At 42.5% G+C, this 14,255-nt stretch overlaps 2 protein-coding genes across 3 annotated transcripts; both read right to left on the bottom strand.

Annotated features, from left to right (window-relative positions):
• Positions 1-853: 853 nt before the first annotated feature.
• RB195_009476 (uncharacterized protein) lies at positions 854-12,829 on the bottom strand (the record flags this gene model as incomplete). Of its 2 annotated transcripts, XM_064190039.1 has the most annotated exons (7): positions 854-1,140; positions 1,997-2,129; positions 2,207-2,353; positions 8,605-8,719; positions 8,781-8,908; positions 8,982-9,109; positions 12,760-12,829. In XM_064190039.1, the coding sequence occupies 7 exons, from the start codon at positions 12,827-12,829 to the stop codon at positions 854-856; spliced, it is 1,008 nt and encodes a 335-aa protein (XP_064047621.1). The 2 variants fall into 2 exon arrangements, with proteins under 2 accessions (XP_064047621.1, XP_064047622.1); XM_064190038.1 differs by lacking the exon at positions 854-1,140 and having other exon boundaries at positions 1,974-2,129.
• Positions 1,580-1,894, bottom strand: RB195_009477 (uncharacterized protein; the record flags this gene model as incomplete). The annotated part of the gene is made up of 2 exons (XM_064190040.1): positions 1,580-1,667; positions 1,767-1,894. 2 exons carry the CDS (start codon positions 1,892-1,894, stop codon positions 1,580-1,582), a joined length of 216 nt encoding a protein of 71 aa, XP_064047623.1.
• Positions 12,830-14,255: the final 1,426 nt, after the last annotated feature.

Raw genomic sequence — 14,255 nt, 5'->3', positions numbered from 1 at the left:
ACAAGTCTGACACAATTTATCGACCCCGGAGGGATGAAAGGCTTGGTGAGCACTAGGGCGGATTCGAGCCTCCGATCGATCGTGCAGGAAGCGGAATCCTTAACCGCTACACCCGGTCCAGCCGCTCATATAGCAATGAAAAATCAATTAAAATAAACAAAATTAAGGGGACAAATTGGACGCTCAACAAATAAATCAAGTAATATAATATGCCAAATATTAATAAATAGTGCTATAATGGATATTAATATAAAGTGCCTCAAGAAAGAAACCTCAAGAAACAGGCTTAAAGGTGCTTAGACACTTAGATACTTAGATGGCCCGTCTTCACTGGACGTGCGGGCCCCAGCATCTCTTCCACTCGTTTCGTTCCCTCGCCATTGTCATCCAAGATGTTCTCAAGCTTCGTGAGTGACGCTTAAAGTTATCACCCCACAAATCTGGGGTGGTACGGATTTCAGGTGGGTTATGCCTGTACGCGGTCGTAGATTTTAGTTAAAAGGGTGCTTCCGTTCATCTCTTCCTAACCGCCGTAAAAAAAACGGCCCGGAAGATGCAGCGCGTGCACAAGGATGGCGCGCTCCAATAGAACTTTTTGTAGACAACAGCGTTCCGAAACGCCCGAAGCCGCATCTTCCGGGCAGTTTTTTTGCGGCGATTAGGAAGAGATGAACGGAATCACCTTCTTTCCCTTAATCTACAACCCCGTGTATTCATAACCCACCTGAAAACCGTACCACCCCAGATTCGTGGGGTGATACCTTTAAGCGGGTTTCTTGAGGTCTAACTCCCTGTGCCATTAAACAGGGTTGGCTGCTTTAGCAATTACGTTGATTTGCATTATCACCTTACTCTAGCATTTGCAACGTCCAAACTTCCAGTACTCATCTTCGCAATTCGCGTTCGTCTGGTTCGTGACGTAACAGGGAGTTTCGCAGTTGGGACATTGTCGCTTCTTCCCTAGCAATCCAGGACCCATTTGCAAAATTCTTCTTTGGACTTTGATACAAGCTCCATCCTCATTGCAGTCAAAGTATGGTCGAGTCAAAACGACATGAAGCACAGACAACTGCGCAAGCGGCTGCACTCGAAGCGGTGCTGTGGAGACAGCGGTTGGAATCAAGGTGCGACAGTGGCGATCTGCAGAGATGGATGGCGGTAGCGAGGATCCTTACACGATCCCAACCGCTACGCTCCACCGCGACGCTCTGAGCGCAACCGCTCACGCAACTGTTAGTGCTTCGAGTCGTTTTGGCCCAACTATATAGTAGGGTCAAAACGACATGAAGCACGTACGCAATTGCAAACGCGGCTTCTCTCGGGGCGCTTCAGTGGAGCGTAGCATCTGAGAGTGTGAAACTCTTGCTGGCATAATCCATCGCTGCAGTTTGCGACGGTCCCACCTCGGTCCCAACTGCTGCCTCCACCGCGCCGTTTCGAGCGCGGATGCAAATTCACTCGTGGATCATGTCGTTTTGACCGACAACTTTGCAGCAGCCATATTTGCCGTTATGTAGATGAGTGGCGAATTCTCGTTGATTCGGCCTTATATACGCCGACTTTCGAAAATATTTCGCAATCAATCTCCAACCAATAGGAAATTCAACTTATTTTGAACAGTTCTTTTTAATGTCATGCTTCCAAACTGAGGATTAAAAAGGCGAATTCTGAAAGAAAAATTATGGCTGGTCTTCTTTAATAATTATTCTAATTGAAGTGATTACTAAATCAACCGATCCCATTTTGTGGCTCAGACTTCGAGAGACCTGCTTAAGTAGTCATTACGATCAGCTTTTGCAATCCTCAACTCCATTTTCCTCTTTGTTTGCTTCTCTGGTATGAATACAGACAGTATGTAAGTGTGGATCACGTATATTTCACGCGAACAATTCATATAAGGCTAGGCTCAACAAAGGACATATATGTACAAGAGAAAATTTGATAAACATTGCTATGATATGTAACATATGAGTTCACACTATACTTTCCTTACTACCAAATTCCTTCTTTACAACATTTTTCTTTCGTCCCGGTGCGAAGTTCTCTTCAGATTCGCTGTCGTGATAATCCATAGTCAAGCTTTCTGGTATTGTGAGCTCATTCCATCCAAACGCCCAAAGATCCAGAACCTGTCTTGCAAATAGATACACGGAGAAAAGTGCAGAAATACAAAACCATACGTTAGCAGGAATTATAAGAAACTAACATGTAGGAATATCCGTCTGATATATCCGTTCATTTGTTCATCATCCGAACAGATCTTTGATCGCATTTTTACAATCAGTTTATCAACCAAATAGGAATTCAAGTTGTTCAATACAGATCCATGATCAGTCATCAGTACGCCCATGGCCTGAAAATACTAATTGTCACATAGCTATCAATAGTTTGCGGTGAAAACTTCGAAAGATCATTTTGAACTCTTTGATGCGAATACTTTGTTTTTGTGCCCATTTTTGCCAACTATGTTCTTGCATTCAAAAATGTTGCCTAAGTTTACTTTTAACTATTGTGTTTTCAGTAAATCTTCGAAATCTTTCTCCTTTTCAGTTTATGGCAGGTATATCAAATGAGTATAACCACGTCTTTGACGATTACTCAGTAGTTAGAAGAATAACTTGGGATATGTCGAAATTCGGAGCAGGTGTAGCGCAGTCGGAAAGAGGTTCCGGTGTGACTGCATTATCGTTCAATCTCTGCTCATATCTTCAGATATGTGAGATAAACAGAACGAAATCTTCTCTGGACCTCCATCCATCTACGTTGGCTCTTCGAGAGGAGTGTAGTGCTTGTCGCGCAACGCAGTTTCCAGCTGGGTACCCATTGGATATTACCACTTTATGGGTCAGATTATAGAAATCCAAAAGTGAACAGAAGGGATGAGTGTACTGCGACTACAAACGAAATAGCCTTATTCCAAGATCTGTTTTGGTTCTGACCTACGGGGCGGACCGTCAGCTCCCTTATAAAAACTGTCGTGGCACGGAGTTGTAGTAAGTGGTTGTCTATTGCGTTACCAAAATCAGCAGATGAGGTAAACACTAGCCGATGTGTTGTCCTTTGAGTTTGCCTATCGTTAGAATGCTTTCTGTACAGTGGTAGGGCACCTGAGAGGATAAATCGCTGATGGGTATGAATTTCCAGGCTCTGACGAAGACGATAAGGACGAATGTTAGCTGTTAGTAAAGATGAATACCAATCCCGGCTGCAGCTCAAACGAATAAAAAAAGGCTACGTATTCAAATGAGTTTTGTCTCTTCCAAGAAACTTGCTGAATCGTTTGAATGGTAAACTGGTCATTTCTCAGGAAAAATAGGATGAATGCTGTCCAACAATCTCCAAGTCCTCTCTTCTTGAAACCCCGGCATTTGATAGTGTATTTATGTTTTCTTGTTATGCCAACGAGGTTTAGGTGAAACTTTTTATTGGCCTGACGTTTCGACAAACTCGTATTTTTCAAAGACCTGAAAATGGTTCGAGGTCTTTGATACCATGCATATCCCATCAAACTCCTCCTCTCTCCTCGCCAACCTCGATATTGTTCCAAGTACACCACGCAAGACCTTAAAAGGAAAACAACTGACCAGCTTCACCGACTAGCGGGGTTGGTAAACCACCGCGTTCTTAAAGACTGTCACCAAGGCGAATGAGATCTACGCACTGTGCAGTATCCTTAAGTACTGGTGTGTGGATAACGTTAAGGAACTGCATGTGGGACAATCTTATAGCTCACAGAGTGTTACGAACGGCAAGAAGTCATTGGTAATTGATAAGCACTCATTTTTGTTATTCATGGACGGATTCCTCACGGAAATCCAGAATGCTTCCAATGCCTTCCTAGCAGATATTTCTTTCTCGTGCGCTAATATTGTACATTTTATTTCAAACTCATTTCCATCATGCTTATCATTTTTGTGGCGCCCTAACGGTGTCATCGAACTCCCTCGCCTTTTACCAGCCAAATGTTCCTTGATACGCACGTTCAGCATCCTTCCACTTTCTCCAATATAAATGGCGTTGCACGTTAGGCATTCTGTTTGGTAAATAACTCCGATGTTCGCGCAATCACCGGCTTTACCGAATGGACAAACCACGCAACATTCTGACGCATTGCCTATATATTTATCTATATCTATCTATATCTATTGCGAACTAACTGTCGTTTGATGCTGTCGTTTGGGATGTTCACCAACACAAGATCATCTTGCAGCTGTGCTCGCAAAAGAGTCCGGTGTATAGCAGCAGTTAAGGAGTCAGAGACGAAGGGGATGCACAAAGGAATTCTACCTTCACGTGGGATCCTCACTGTGTTGTTCGTAGTTCGAGATTGGGTGTTAGATTTCAATCTCGAGCAACCGTTTGAACTAGCTATGCTTGTGGCTAGTTTTAGTGATTCCTCCCGTTCTCTATCCCCTGTGCACATTGCTGTTGCTGTTTTGACCATATTTCGAATAATTGCCTTTTTCATGCCATTAGGATGGGCTGACTTTGCGTTCATCAGTGTTTTTCGAGCTTTCCTTGCGATACCACTTCACACTTGCAATGCCATTGTGTAGTTTTATTTGAGCATTCAAATAAGCCAGCCAACCATCTTTTGGTTGTTCTCGGGTGAGTTTTATGTATTGCGATCGTTCATTCAGAGTTCTAAAGCATTCTGTCTGTGTTTTGCTATAGTGTGCCTACGAGGTTTTTAGATGGAACCTTTATTTGCCTGACGTTTCGGCTTTTTCGCCGTCTTCAGAGGCCTAAATAGAGGATGACTGGAACAATGCTACGTTTATCCCGTCAAGTGCCACACCACCCTGGGTCAGTGTTTCGATAATCGTTCAGGGTAGTGAAAATAGAAACCTATCTACATTGAAAATGGTCTTACGTTTTGCTCCACCGGATGTGGCGCGGCTGCTTGCACGCACTTGTCACTCAGTGTACCAGCGAATGAGTATTACTGCGTGTAGATCACCAGCGACGTAGATCATTTGATCTACACACAGAATATCAGGAGGTTATAGATCACAGAGCGGTACAAGTGGCAAGAACTCATTCGTTATCGACAAGCATTCATTCCTATTATTCATTGAAGGGTTCCTTTTAAGAATAAAAAACGCCTCCGACGTCTTCCTTGCCGATATTTCTGTTTCGTGAGCCAGTATAGCGCATTTCACATCGTAATCGTTTCCGTTGTGGGCGTCATGTCTGTGCCTTCCTAGTGGTGTTATCAAACTTTTCCGTCGTTTTCCGGCCATGTGTTCATTAATCCTCACTCCAAGATTCCTACCGGTCTCCCCAACGTATGTTGCATTGCATATCAAGCACTCAATCTCATATATTACCCCCATTTTTGCGCAGTCGCCTGTTTTTCCGTAAGGACAAATAACACATCTTTCACAGACGCAGTATCTATCATATAGTCTGTTTCTAACAAGCTGGCTTTTGATGTTTATATTTGGGATATTTACCAAGATCACGTCATTTTGTAATTGTGCTTGGATAATGCTGCGCTGAACAGCGGCACTGACACTGTCAGAGATAAAAGGAAGACAAAGAGAAATTTTGTTTTCGCGCGGAACATTGCTATTTACAGTGCGGGTTCTTCGGTAATGCGGACGTATTGTATGGCCATTGGCACATGCGATTTTCAAGGCTAGTCTTCGTGATTCGTGTCGTTTTTGGTTGCCAGTGCATACTTCACTAGCGGTTTTGAACATATTACGAATCACTGCGCGTTTTACTGCAGTCGGATGTGCAGATTTGGCGTGCAATATGATGTTCTTGCAACTTTCTTTGCGATACCACTTTACTCTAATAATGCCGTTTGAAGTACTTATTTGTGTGTTGAGGTACGGAAGCCATCCTTCTTTTGAGGTTTCTCGTGTGAGTCTTATATATTGCGATTGTTGGTTGAGTATTCGGAAACACTCGTCCATTTCGGACTGTGTTGATGTTATAATGCAACAGTCGTCAATATATCTGCAGTGCATTATTGGTCTACGCGAAAGCACTGGTTTTTCGATTCTGCTCATGAAGCAGATCGCCAGTACTGGTGCTAATCGTTGACCCATTGCTAGCCCTCTCAGTTGCGCGAAATAATTTCCTGACCACCTGAAGATATTACAATTCAGGCATTCCTTGATAAGCGTTATTATGCGAGATTTACTTAGTCCATATGTCTCCAAGTTGTTACCATATAAATCTATCATCTCAAAGAGAGCTCGCAGCGCCTCACTGTTTTTTACATTCGTGTAGAGTGAGGTTAAATCAAAGGACTCTATTACGCAGTTGCCCTCAACTCTCGCATTGCGTAATCGCTCAAGGAAATGGTGCGTGTTCGACAAATGAGATGGTATTTTAGGCAAAATTTGACTCACAATTTTATTAAGGAACAACGAAATGCGATCCGTTGGTCCTCCCACACAACTTATTATTGGTCGGATTTTGAATGTGGCCGCTGATGTTGAGTTGACCTCATCGGGTTTCAGCTTATGCGTCTGAAGCATTCGTCCATTTCGGATTGCGTTGATGTTATAATGAAGCAATCATCGATATAACGGCAGTACATCTGTGGAAGACGTTCTATCACTGGTTGTTCTATTCTGCTCATAAAGCAAACGGCAAGAACTGGAGCAAGCCTTTGGCCCATAGCAAGTCCTCTTATTTGAGAGAAATATTTTCCTGACCATTCAAAAATATTGCACTGGAGGCATTCGTTGATCAGGATCATTATGCGTTGCTTGCTTAGACCAAAGATTTCTATACTACGGCCGTGTCTATCTAGCATTTCAGATAACGCTTGTAACGCCTGTTTGTTTTGAACGTTTGTGTACAAAGAGGTCACGTCAAATGACTCCATGACACAATTTTGTTCGAATCTGGCATTTTTAAGACGTTCAAGGAATTGTGAACTGCTTGATAGATGAGAAGACACTTTTGGTAGTAGTTGACTCACAATTCTATCTAGAAACCAAGAGATACGGTCTGTTGGTCCTCCTATACAACTTATTATTGGCCTTATTTTATATGTCTCCGCTGACATTGAGCGTAGGTCTTTACTTGAAAGCTTATGCGTTTTAATCAGGCTGTAAAAAACGGGGCAGTTCGGTATTTCTACTTTTAACCTGCTCAGGAATCTTTCGTCAATCCCAGCAGCCTTACCGAGGCTCATCCAAACATGGTTCAGACGTTTATATTGTGCAGTAAACTCTTTTTCTGTAACTCGGCGATAAATACTTTGATCCATTAAATGTCGTTCCGTTATTTCCCGATCTAGTGTTTGTGGCATAACCACAAACTCTCCTCCCTTGTCGCTCACCGAGATACGCAGTGTCCCGTTAGATATTAGTTCTCGAACTTCTCGGAACCCTTGCCATTGATGCCTTGTTAAGTTTCTATGCCGCTGATTTCGGTGTTGGTTGAAAGCGGTTAACACTCCCGCTGATACAATTCTAAACTTTACATCGGCTTCACGAACTGGTTCAGGTTCTTTATAAAAAGTACGAGGGAACGGGACAGGTGGAAACAGCTTCCTGCTTACAAACGTGGATTGTGGTGTGTTTTCATGTTTGGCCTTGATCCTAAGTTGGTCTCTAAGTCTTTGAAGGCCTTCTACAACTTTACGAAAGACCGCCCCATTGACATTCTGAGCTATCGAAAATGAGGGTCCTAGGCTTAAGAAGTCCATAGCATTATCGGAAACATGAGTATCACCAATTACTGTGACTCTAGCCGTTCGATCAGTGTTTATATTTTGATCAGAGCTTATTGGTAGTCGGTGGTCTGTGGACGTGTTGTTCTCACAAACAGGGCCGCGCTGCATACTCGAAAGTCTATCGTACTTTGCGCGTAGAGTAGATTTGGCGTTAGACCGGATAATGTCACAGATCGCCCTCGACCCACCCTCAATCTTCTTCCAAATTCGATTTGGTAGAAGACGACGACATGCCTGTTCTTTAGCATTACATTTCAACAATAAAGTATACAATATACGCTGTTTCTCCCTAATTACAACACCTAAGATACAACGATAGAGATGAACAATCTTAGGATGGTTTTCAGGAAGGCAGCATGTCACTCCCAACTTCTTGTTAGAAATGAATCGTGGGATTACGTCGGTCGCCTTGCATCGTTGGAGGAAAATAAGTGACTGACGGGTGGATACCACTTTTTGACGAAGCGATAGAGCTTCGCGAACGAGAGGGAAAAATCGTGGCGGTATGCTGTCCAACAATCTCCAAGGATGAATGCTACTTCTCTGTAGCTGGCTAGAGCACTATTTCTTTTGCAATGCTAAGGAAGTCTTCAATAACTAAGCACCTCTTAACATACCGTCCTAGCAGAAAAGGATCTCGAGAGCTGTTACTGTCACCAGCATCGTTGCCATCGCATAAAACCGAACCACCCAGATCGGATGCGGTTTTGCACGGTGGCGACGATGTCATGGCCAACTTAGTTGGTCCGGCCATATTTTGTTAATTTTCCATGTAAGCGATGATGTATTGGGGAGATTAAAAATTTCCTTCCTCCCACTGCGCTCTTTACTCTAAACCGTGACGCTGGACGAATTAAACTTCAAAAACATCCCACATTTTAATCGCACCGAAAGAAACTTACCAAGAAATCTTCGGAGTCCGAATTATCGTCTATTAATATGTCTAAACATTTGAACATTGGCTTCACTAGACATTTTGCTACACAAGAGTCTATTTGAAGGAATACCACGTACATTCTGAAACATAAGGATTTTTGGAACTTAAATGCCCATAAGCCACTCACAACAAGTTACGAACTCAAATATACACTTCACACTGTTTCTGAACATGAGTCTTGAACGATTCCTTACTTCCAGTCGATTTCGATAATCGTTCAACAGCAAAGCAAGGACACATGATGATAACGCCATTCCGGACGAATTCGTCTGCAATTGTCATTTATCATTCACTTTCATGTGGACCAGCCCATGTTGTTTCCATTGTTCGAATGTATTTCACCTTTCTGACGTGCAGCACAATATTCGAGGCAATTGGGGCGAATCGACCGTCCGCTAACCATTTTTGATGCAACTGCTCTGCTAGCGCCTCTGGTGAATGATTATGCACCAAAACACTGTAAGCCTGCACTGCAATTTATTAATGAGTTGATAGAAAACATATGAGCTGAATGAAGTTCTAGTAGAAACTTCTATTTTTGAGCTGTGAAACTTTTTCACATGATATAAAGTTGCCGCCTCCCTTTTACAAAATTGAACTATCATGTTATATAGTAACGGGCTTATGCTGCCGTGTGTGTATGTGTATGTAACGAAATTCCAGAAAGCAGTGAGACGGGTCCAATGCGTCGCGCTGGCTTACCACCGCCGAAAAGCGGTAAAATGGGGTGGGACGGGTCCCATGAAATGTCACAACATTTGATTTCTAATGACCAGTGAAAGCGGACGAAGCGTGCACCACAAGAAGTCTGATGTCCGACGGTAGCCGGACGTTCAGACTGGTTTGTGATAAAGTTAAGAACCACACTAGTCCATAACCCTTTCTCTTTTTTCTGGACCAATGTATTTACGGATTTTTAGAGAAGCCACCACTACGATCTCCTAATTAATTCCAACCGCTATACTTCATTTCTATCAAAGTTTTCAAATATTCAGATGTGTGCATTTAGTGAGTGTAGAGGCTTTATATCCCCCTGCTGATGAACTATAAAGTTGTTTGCAGTTTTATTTGTATACATGTTTTTTTGAATATCTACTTCTGTAAATAACAAATTTCCTAACTAACTTGCATGCTAAATTGCACATTTATGGATGGATTTTGATGGATCGCGCGAATCGAAGGGTATACAGTTCCATCCCTCGTTCCAGCATCAAATTACCCTTCTTTTAACAGTTGTAATACGTATATTTTTGAGTGACGCTGTGTATTTCATTTAAACATTTAATGTCCATGATTTTAGTATAGAATGATTTCGGTCTTGAAGTTGCTGTGTAGCTATCAAAGAACCTGTGCCTACCGCCTCTACCTAACGGTACCAAACATCCATGAAATGTGATTTCATCTGCGGATAGGCGCTTGTCAACTTTCCGCGTTAGGACCGGAGGGATTCCTGCGTACGACCTTCGGTTCGTGCTCTCCCCTCCCTCCATTGATGGTATAGTCGGGTCAAAGTGACATTAATCGCGGATGTGGTTGCGGTGCATTTGCGTACGCGCTCGAAACGGCGCAGTGGAAGCAGCAGTTGGGGCCGAGGTGGGACCGTCGCAAACTGCAACAATACGTGGTGGCAGCAAGGTTTTCACCACGCTCCTAGCCGCTACGCTCCACCCAAATGCCTCGAGAGAAGCCGCGTACGCAATTGCGTACCTGCTTAATCTCGTTTTGACCCTACCATAGTTTTCTAGTTGGTGTATATTTGAATTATTCAGCACTCGTCTGCACTGCATATCTCTCCGATTCCTAGCTAAAACTAGAAAGAAGAATAATATAAAGTGAACAGAGCACCTCTAGGCCGATTGTTTTCTGTTTTGTTTTGTTATGATTTTTTAATTTGTAGGCGCCAACTGTTACGACAAGTCTATTAGACTTCACCTGACACTAGTTGATATCCAATTTGAAAGCAATGTGGCCAAAAAGTAAAAAAAGTCTGCGCCGAGCGTCCCCGAGCGTGTGGTCGTAAGATCTCTTTGATTGGAGGCACTACATTTCTAATTCTATCTACTGTCCCACATCCATTAGAGCGTTCGAGCCATTGTGTTGTGAGTTGTGTTTGCTGTGTTCTTTTCCGTGTTGAACGGTAAAAGTTAGAATTTATGACCAACATCATCGTTAGCGACAGAACAGACAGAACGTAAAACTGGGACAGCTGTCGACCATGTGGCAGAACTCCATCAAAACTTCTTCTTGAGTTAAGCACTGTGTCCACCGTCAGTTTCAATCCACTTTTCCCACCCGAAACTTGACATGAACAAACGCGGGGCAATTATATTCATTATCGTTCTGCAGAAGTCACTTTTACAGCAGCACGGCTTCCAAGCCGACGCAAGACGCGATGTGAGGCACATTACCGTTATCTATTGTTATGCCGGAGCATTGCATTTTTACACAATAATCAAAATCCCACAAATGAGGAAGAATAACAAATCAACAGTTTCATGAGGTTGTCTTCAAGAATTCTTTGATGCTTTCATCAAATATGAGAATCTGAGTCTTTCAATACTTTTTTTACCATTGCCTAAGGTCACATGAGGTTACGGTTATTGCCTTGCGGCAAATAGTTTGCTCCGCTCTCATCGACATGCCCGGTTTTGGATAGATCTCAGAGAGAGGATGTTCTGAAATTTCCATTTTAAGAAATGATAAGAGCGAGCGACGGTGAGCGACGGTGCCGTACCGAGTCCGTTTTTCGATGTTCATAAATAATGTTGCACAGAGTTAGAACGAAATGAAGTTGCGTAAGCGGCTGCGCTCGAGGCGGAACGGTAGAGAAAACGATTAGAATCGAGGTGCGACTACTGCGAACTGTGGTGAAGAATGGTGCTAGCAAATGCCCTGCCTCGATCCTAACCGCTGCTATACACCGCTTCGAGCGTAGCTGCTTAGGCAACTGCACCGTGCTTCATGTCGTTTCGACCCGACTGTACCTGACGATTCCGGAGACGCAAAATGGTGATCGATGCACCATTTTGCGTCTCCGGAATCGTCAGGTACAGTCGGTCTTACGCTTACGATCCACGATGCTTACGCAGTTGCAGCAAGCTTTAAGTCATCTTGACCCGACTGAATACCAAAAATCAGAGTTTTTTATTTGAGGACGTTGTGACAGTTGTAAGTTGACAGTCCATTGTAGAAGAGGTAAAATTAAAGAGAGGCATAGCTCAGAATTCTAGCAAAACTCTATAACGTATGCTGTATAAGCTTCAGTAACCAAAATAGTCGTTCATTCACTCATAAACATTTTTATATTTTTGAGCCAATAACTAACTAGTAAGGATGTGACCAAAAGCGCTTGTTACGGAAAAAAAAATCCGACATTTTACATACATGGAATTTTATTGAGAACTTCGTATTTCGTAAACTTTATGTGCAAAGTCGAACGCCGATATCCTACGAAGTGGAAATAAATTCCTCCCGCAGAACACCTTCAACAATTTTTGGCTATTTTTGAGGGACCACATTTATTTTCTTTTGATAATTTTCTCGACATTACAATATTTACGATTGTAACTGAAGGTGCACAAAGAGACTGGAGTCGAACTCACAGATTAGAATTTATCCTTTTAAAAAAATTCCATTCAAGGAAAAATTGGGAAGATTTTTACACTTCCTAGACTGCATTCTGGACTGAAGAAGAGACTAGAGTCTAACAGAAAGAAATTGCTGTATTTTTCTAATTCTTCACAGTACAATGTGTTAAGTTTGAAAAAAGTCCAGCGCACATAATCCATCAAATCTTCATCGTTTTCCACTGATTACAAATGCACATTCAGTTGCGGGAAAACGGTGCAAGGAGACGAAAAATAAATAAATGAAAAGATATCAAATCTGTTTACTGATAGCAATTTATCCAGCAACTTATCTGTGGATTGATAAGAAATGCCGATTTTCTCAACTTTTCAGCAGCTTCACAATAACTATAACTAATTTTTTGGTCTCAGCATCAGATCTCATCATCATCTCAGGTATGAATAGATTTGAAGAAATGCTTCTACCCACCTCTTCACCTCTTTTTTGAAATGTTCTGCATTTGAAATATTGAAGAACCACTAAAATGATTAACCTGGAATTGGTCCTTGCTGGGCTAAGACCGCTAAAGAGGTGAACAATTCTCGAAGTTGGTCATCATCCATATTGTGGCAAAAGTTCAGCGTATCTCACAACAAGAACGCCATCAACTGAAACACAACTTTCATTGATTCAGGCTAAGACTGTTGAGGTGGCAAACGAAAAGCACAGTCGACATCGCGGCACATCCCACTAGCACATTTTATAGCACCTAGGGGCAAAGGAGGAGTCACGGACGTCCACATCAAATGAGATGGCGTTTTCAAATGACGCAGCTAGAGAAAAAAACAACACGATCCCAGATTCACCTGAGCACTCTTTCTGTTTAGTTGCATAATTCCCCTCATAATTTCTCGTCAACAGAATTCTTATATTTCATTCAAACTTATTTAATTGCAATACATGTACAATATACACGATCTCTCTTTGCATCAAACAAACCAGATTCCGAGCCTCTCCGCGGTGATTCAGCCGGCTTACAGTGTTAAAGGCAGCGTATCACGGAATTGACTAGTCCGAGGGTGTAGATTACGAATATGAGGGTGAACCCGGTCAATTTCTCCTAATCGCATTGGAAAACGGCAGAGGAACGCTTGTTTGTTGCTACGAGGTGATTGTTGCTATGACGTCAGAACGCGTCCCCTTGCACACGCTGAGGTCCCCTCAGCAGACATTTTTTAGGACAGTTAGGGGAAATTGTTCGTGATCTGCGAACAATTTATTCTCTGAACACTATGTTTCCCACCAGGTTTCCGCGCTACTCAATTCCGTCATACTTTGCCTTTAATGGGCATTTTGCGTGCATTTTATTCATCTAAAGATATAAACTGTCCGTTTTACACCGCAATTCGGCTGGGGCGCTGCAAGAGGAGGAGGAAGTCGGCTTGTTACGAGGTGATTGAGAAACATCTCCTTTCTGCTAACTCTCATCCATATCAAAAGTTCGCGTCGATGGCATCCGGAAACAAGCGACAAGCAAAAATGAACTAACGAGCGTTCATTCGAAAAAGTTTGTAGTCGTTTAGCGAAGCTATAACAGGGGATCGTTCCTAGTTCCTAGTCCAACATTTCCCAGTCGCATATGTTCATTGTGAACTCCATTTTATTTTCTTACGCATTACAACGATCAATCTGCGAATTGCGAAAACAAAATGCGGTATTTCTGTAAAGTAGTCGTAGAGGGGGTGGTTCATCATTCCTGGATTTCATCAATATTATGCGCAGGCCATTCGGTGATTCTACTCCGGTCATCTGAAAGGTCTCCTACACTCGCTTTTCTTACTTCCCATTAAGCAAAAACAAAAAAAAGAAGGTTTCCTACAATTTATGGCGAAGAATTGAGAGGAAAATACATCTTCTCCTGAGGAAAAAAAAACTGCTTACTTGAAATCCCTATTGGCTTTCCGGTTTCATCATCATTTTCCCTCTGTTCGCTCAATTAAATGCAGAACCACGAAATTGAGGTTGCTGGATCTCTCCACGTATAAATGG

This window comes from Necator americanus, chromosome III (assembly GCF_031761385.1).
Source record: "Necator americanus strain Aroian chromosome III, whole genome shotgun sequence".
In the NCBI taxonomy this organism is placed as follows: Eukaryota; Metazoa; Nematoda; class Chromadorea; order Rhabditida; family Ancylostomatidae; genus Necator; species Necator americanus.
The sequence above is the reverse complement of the archived record's forward strand: the minus strand, read 5'-3'. Positions and strand labels throughout refer to the sequence as shown.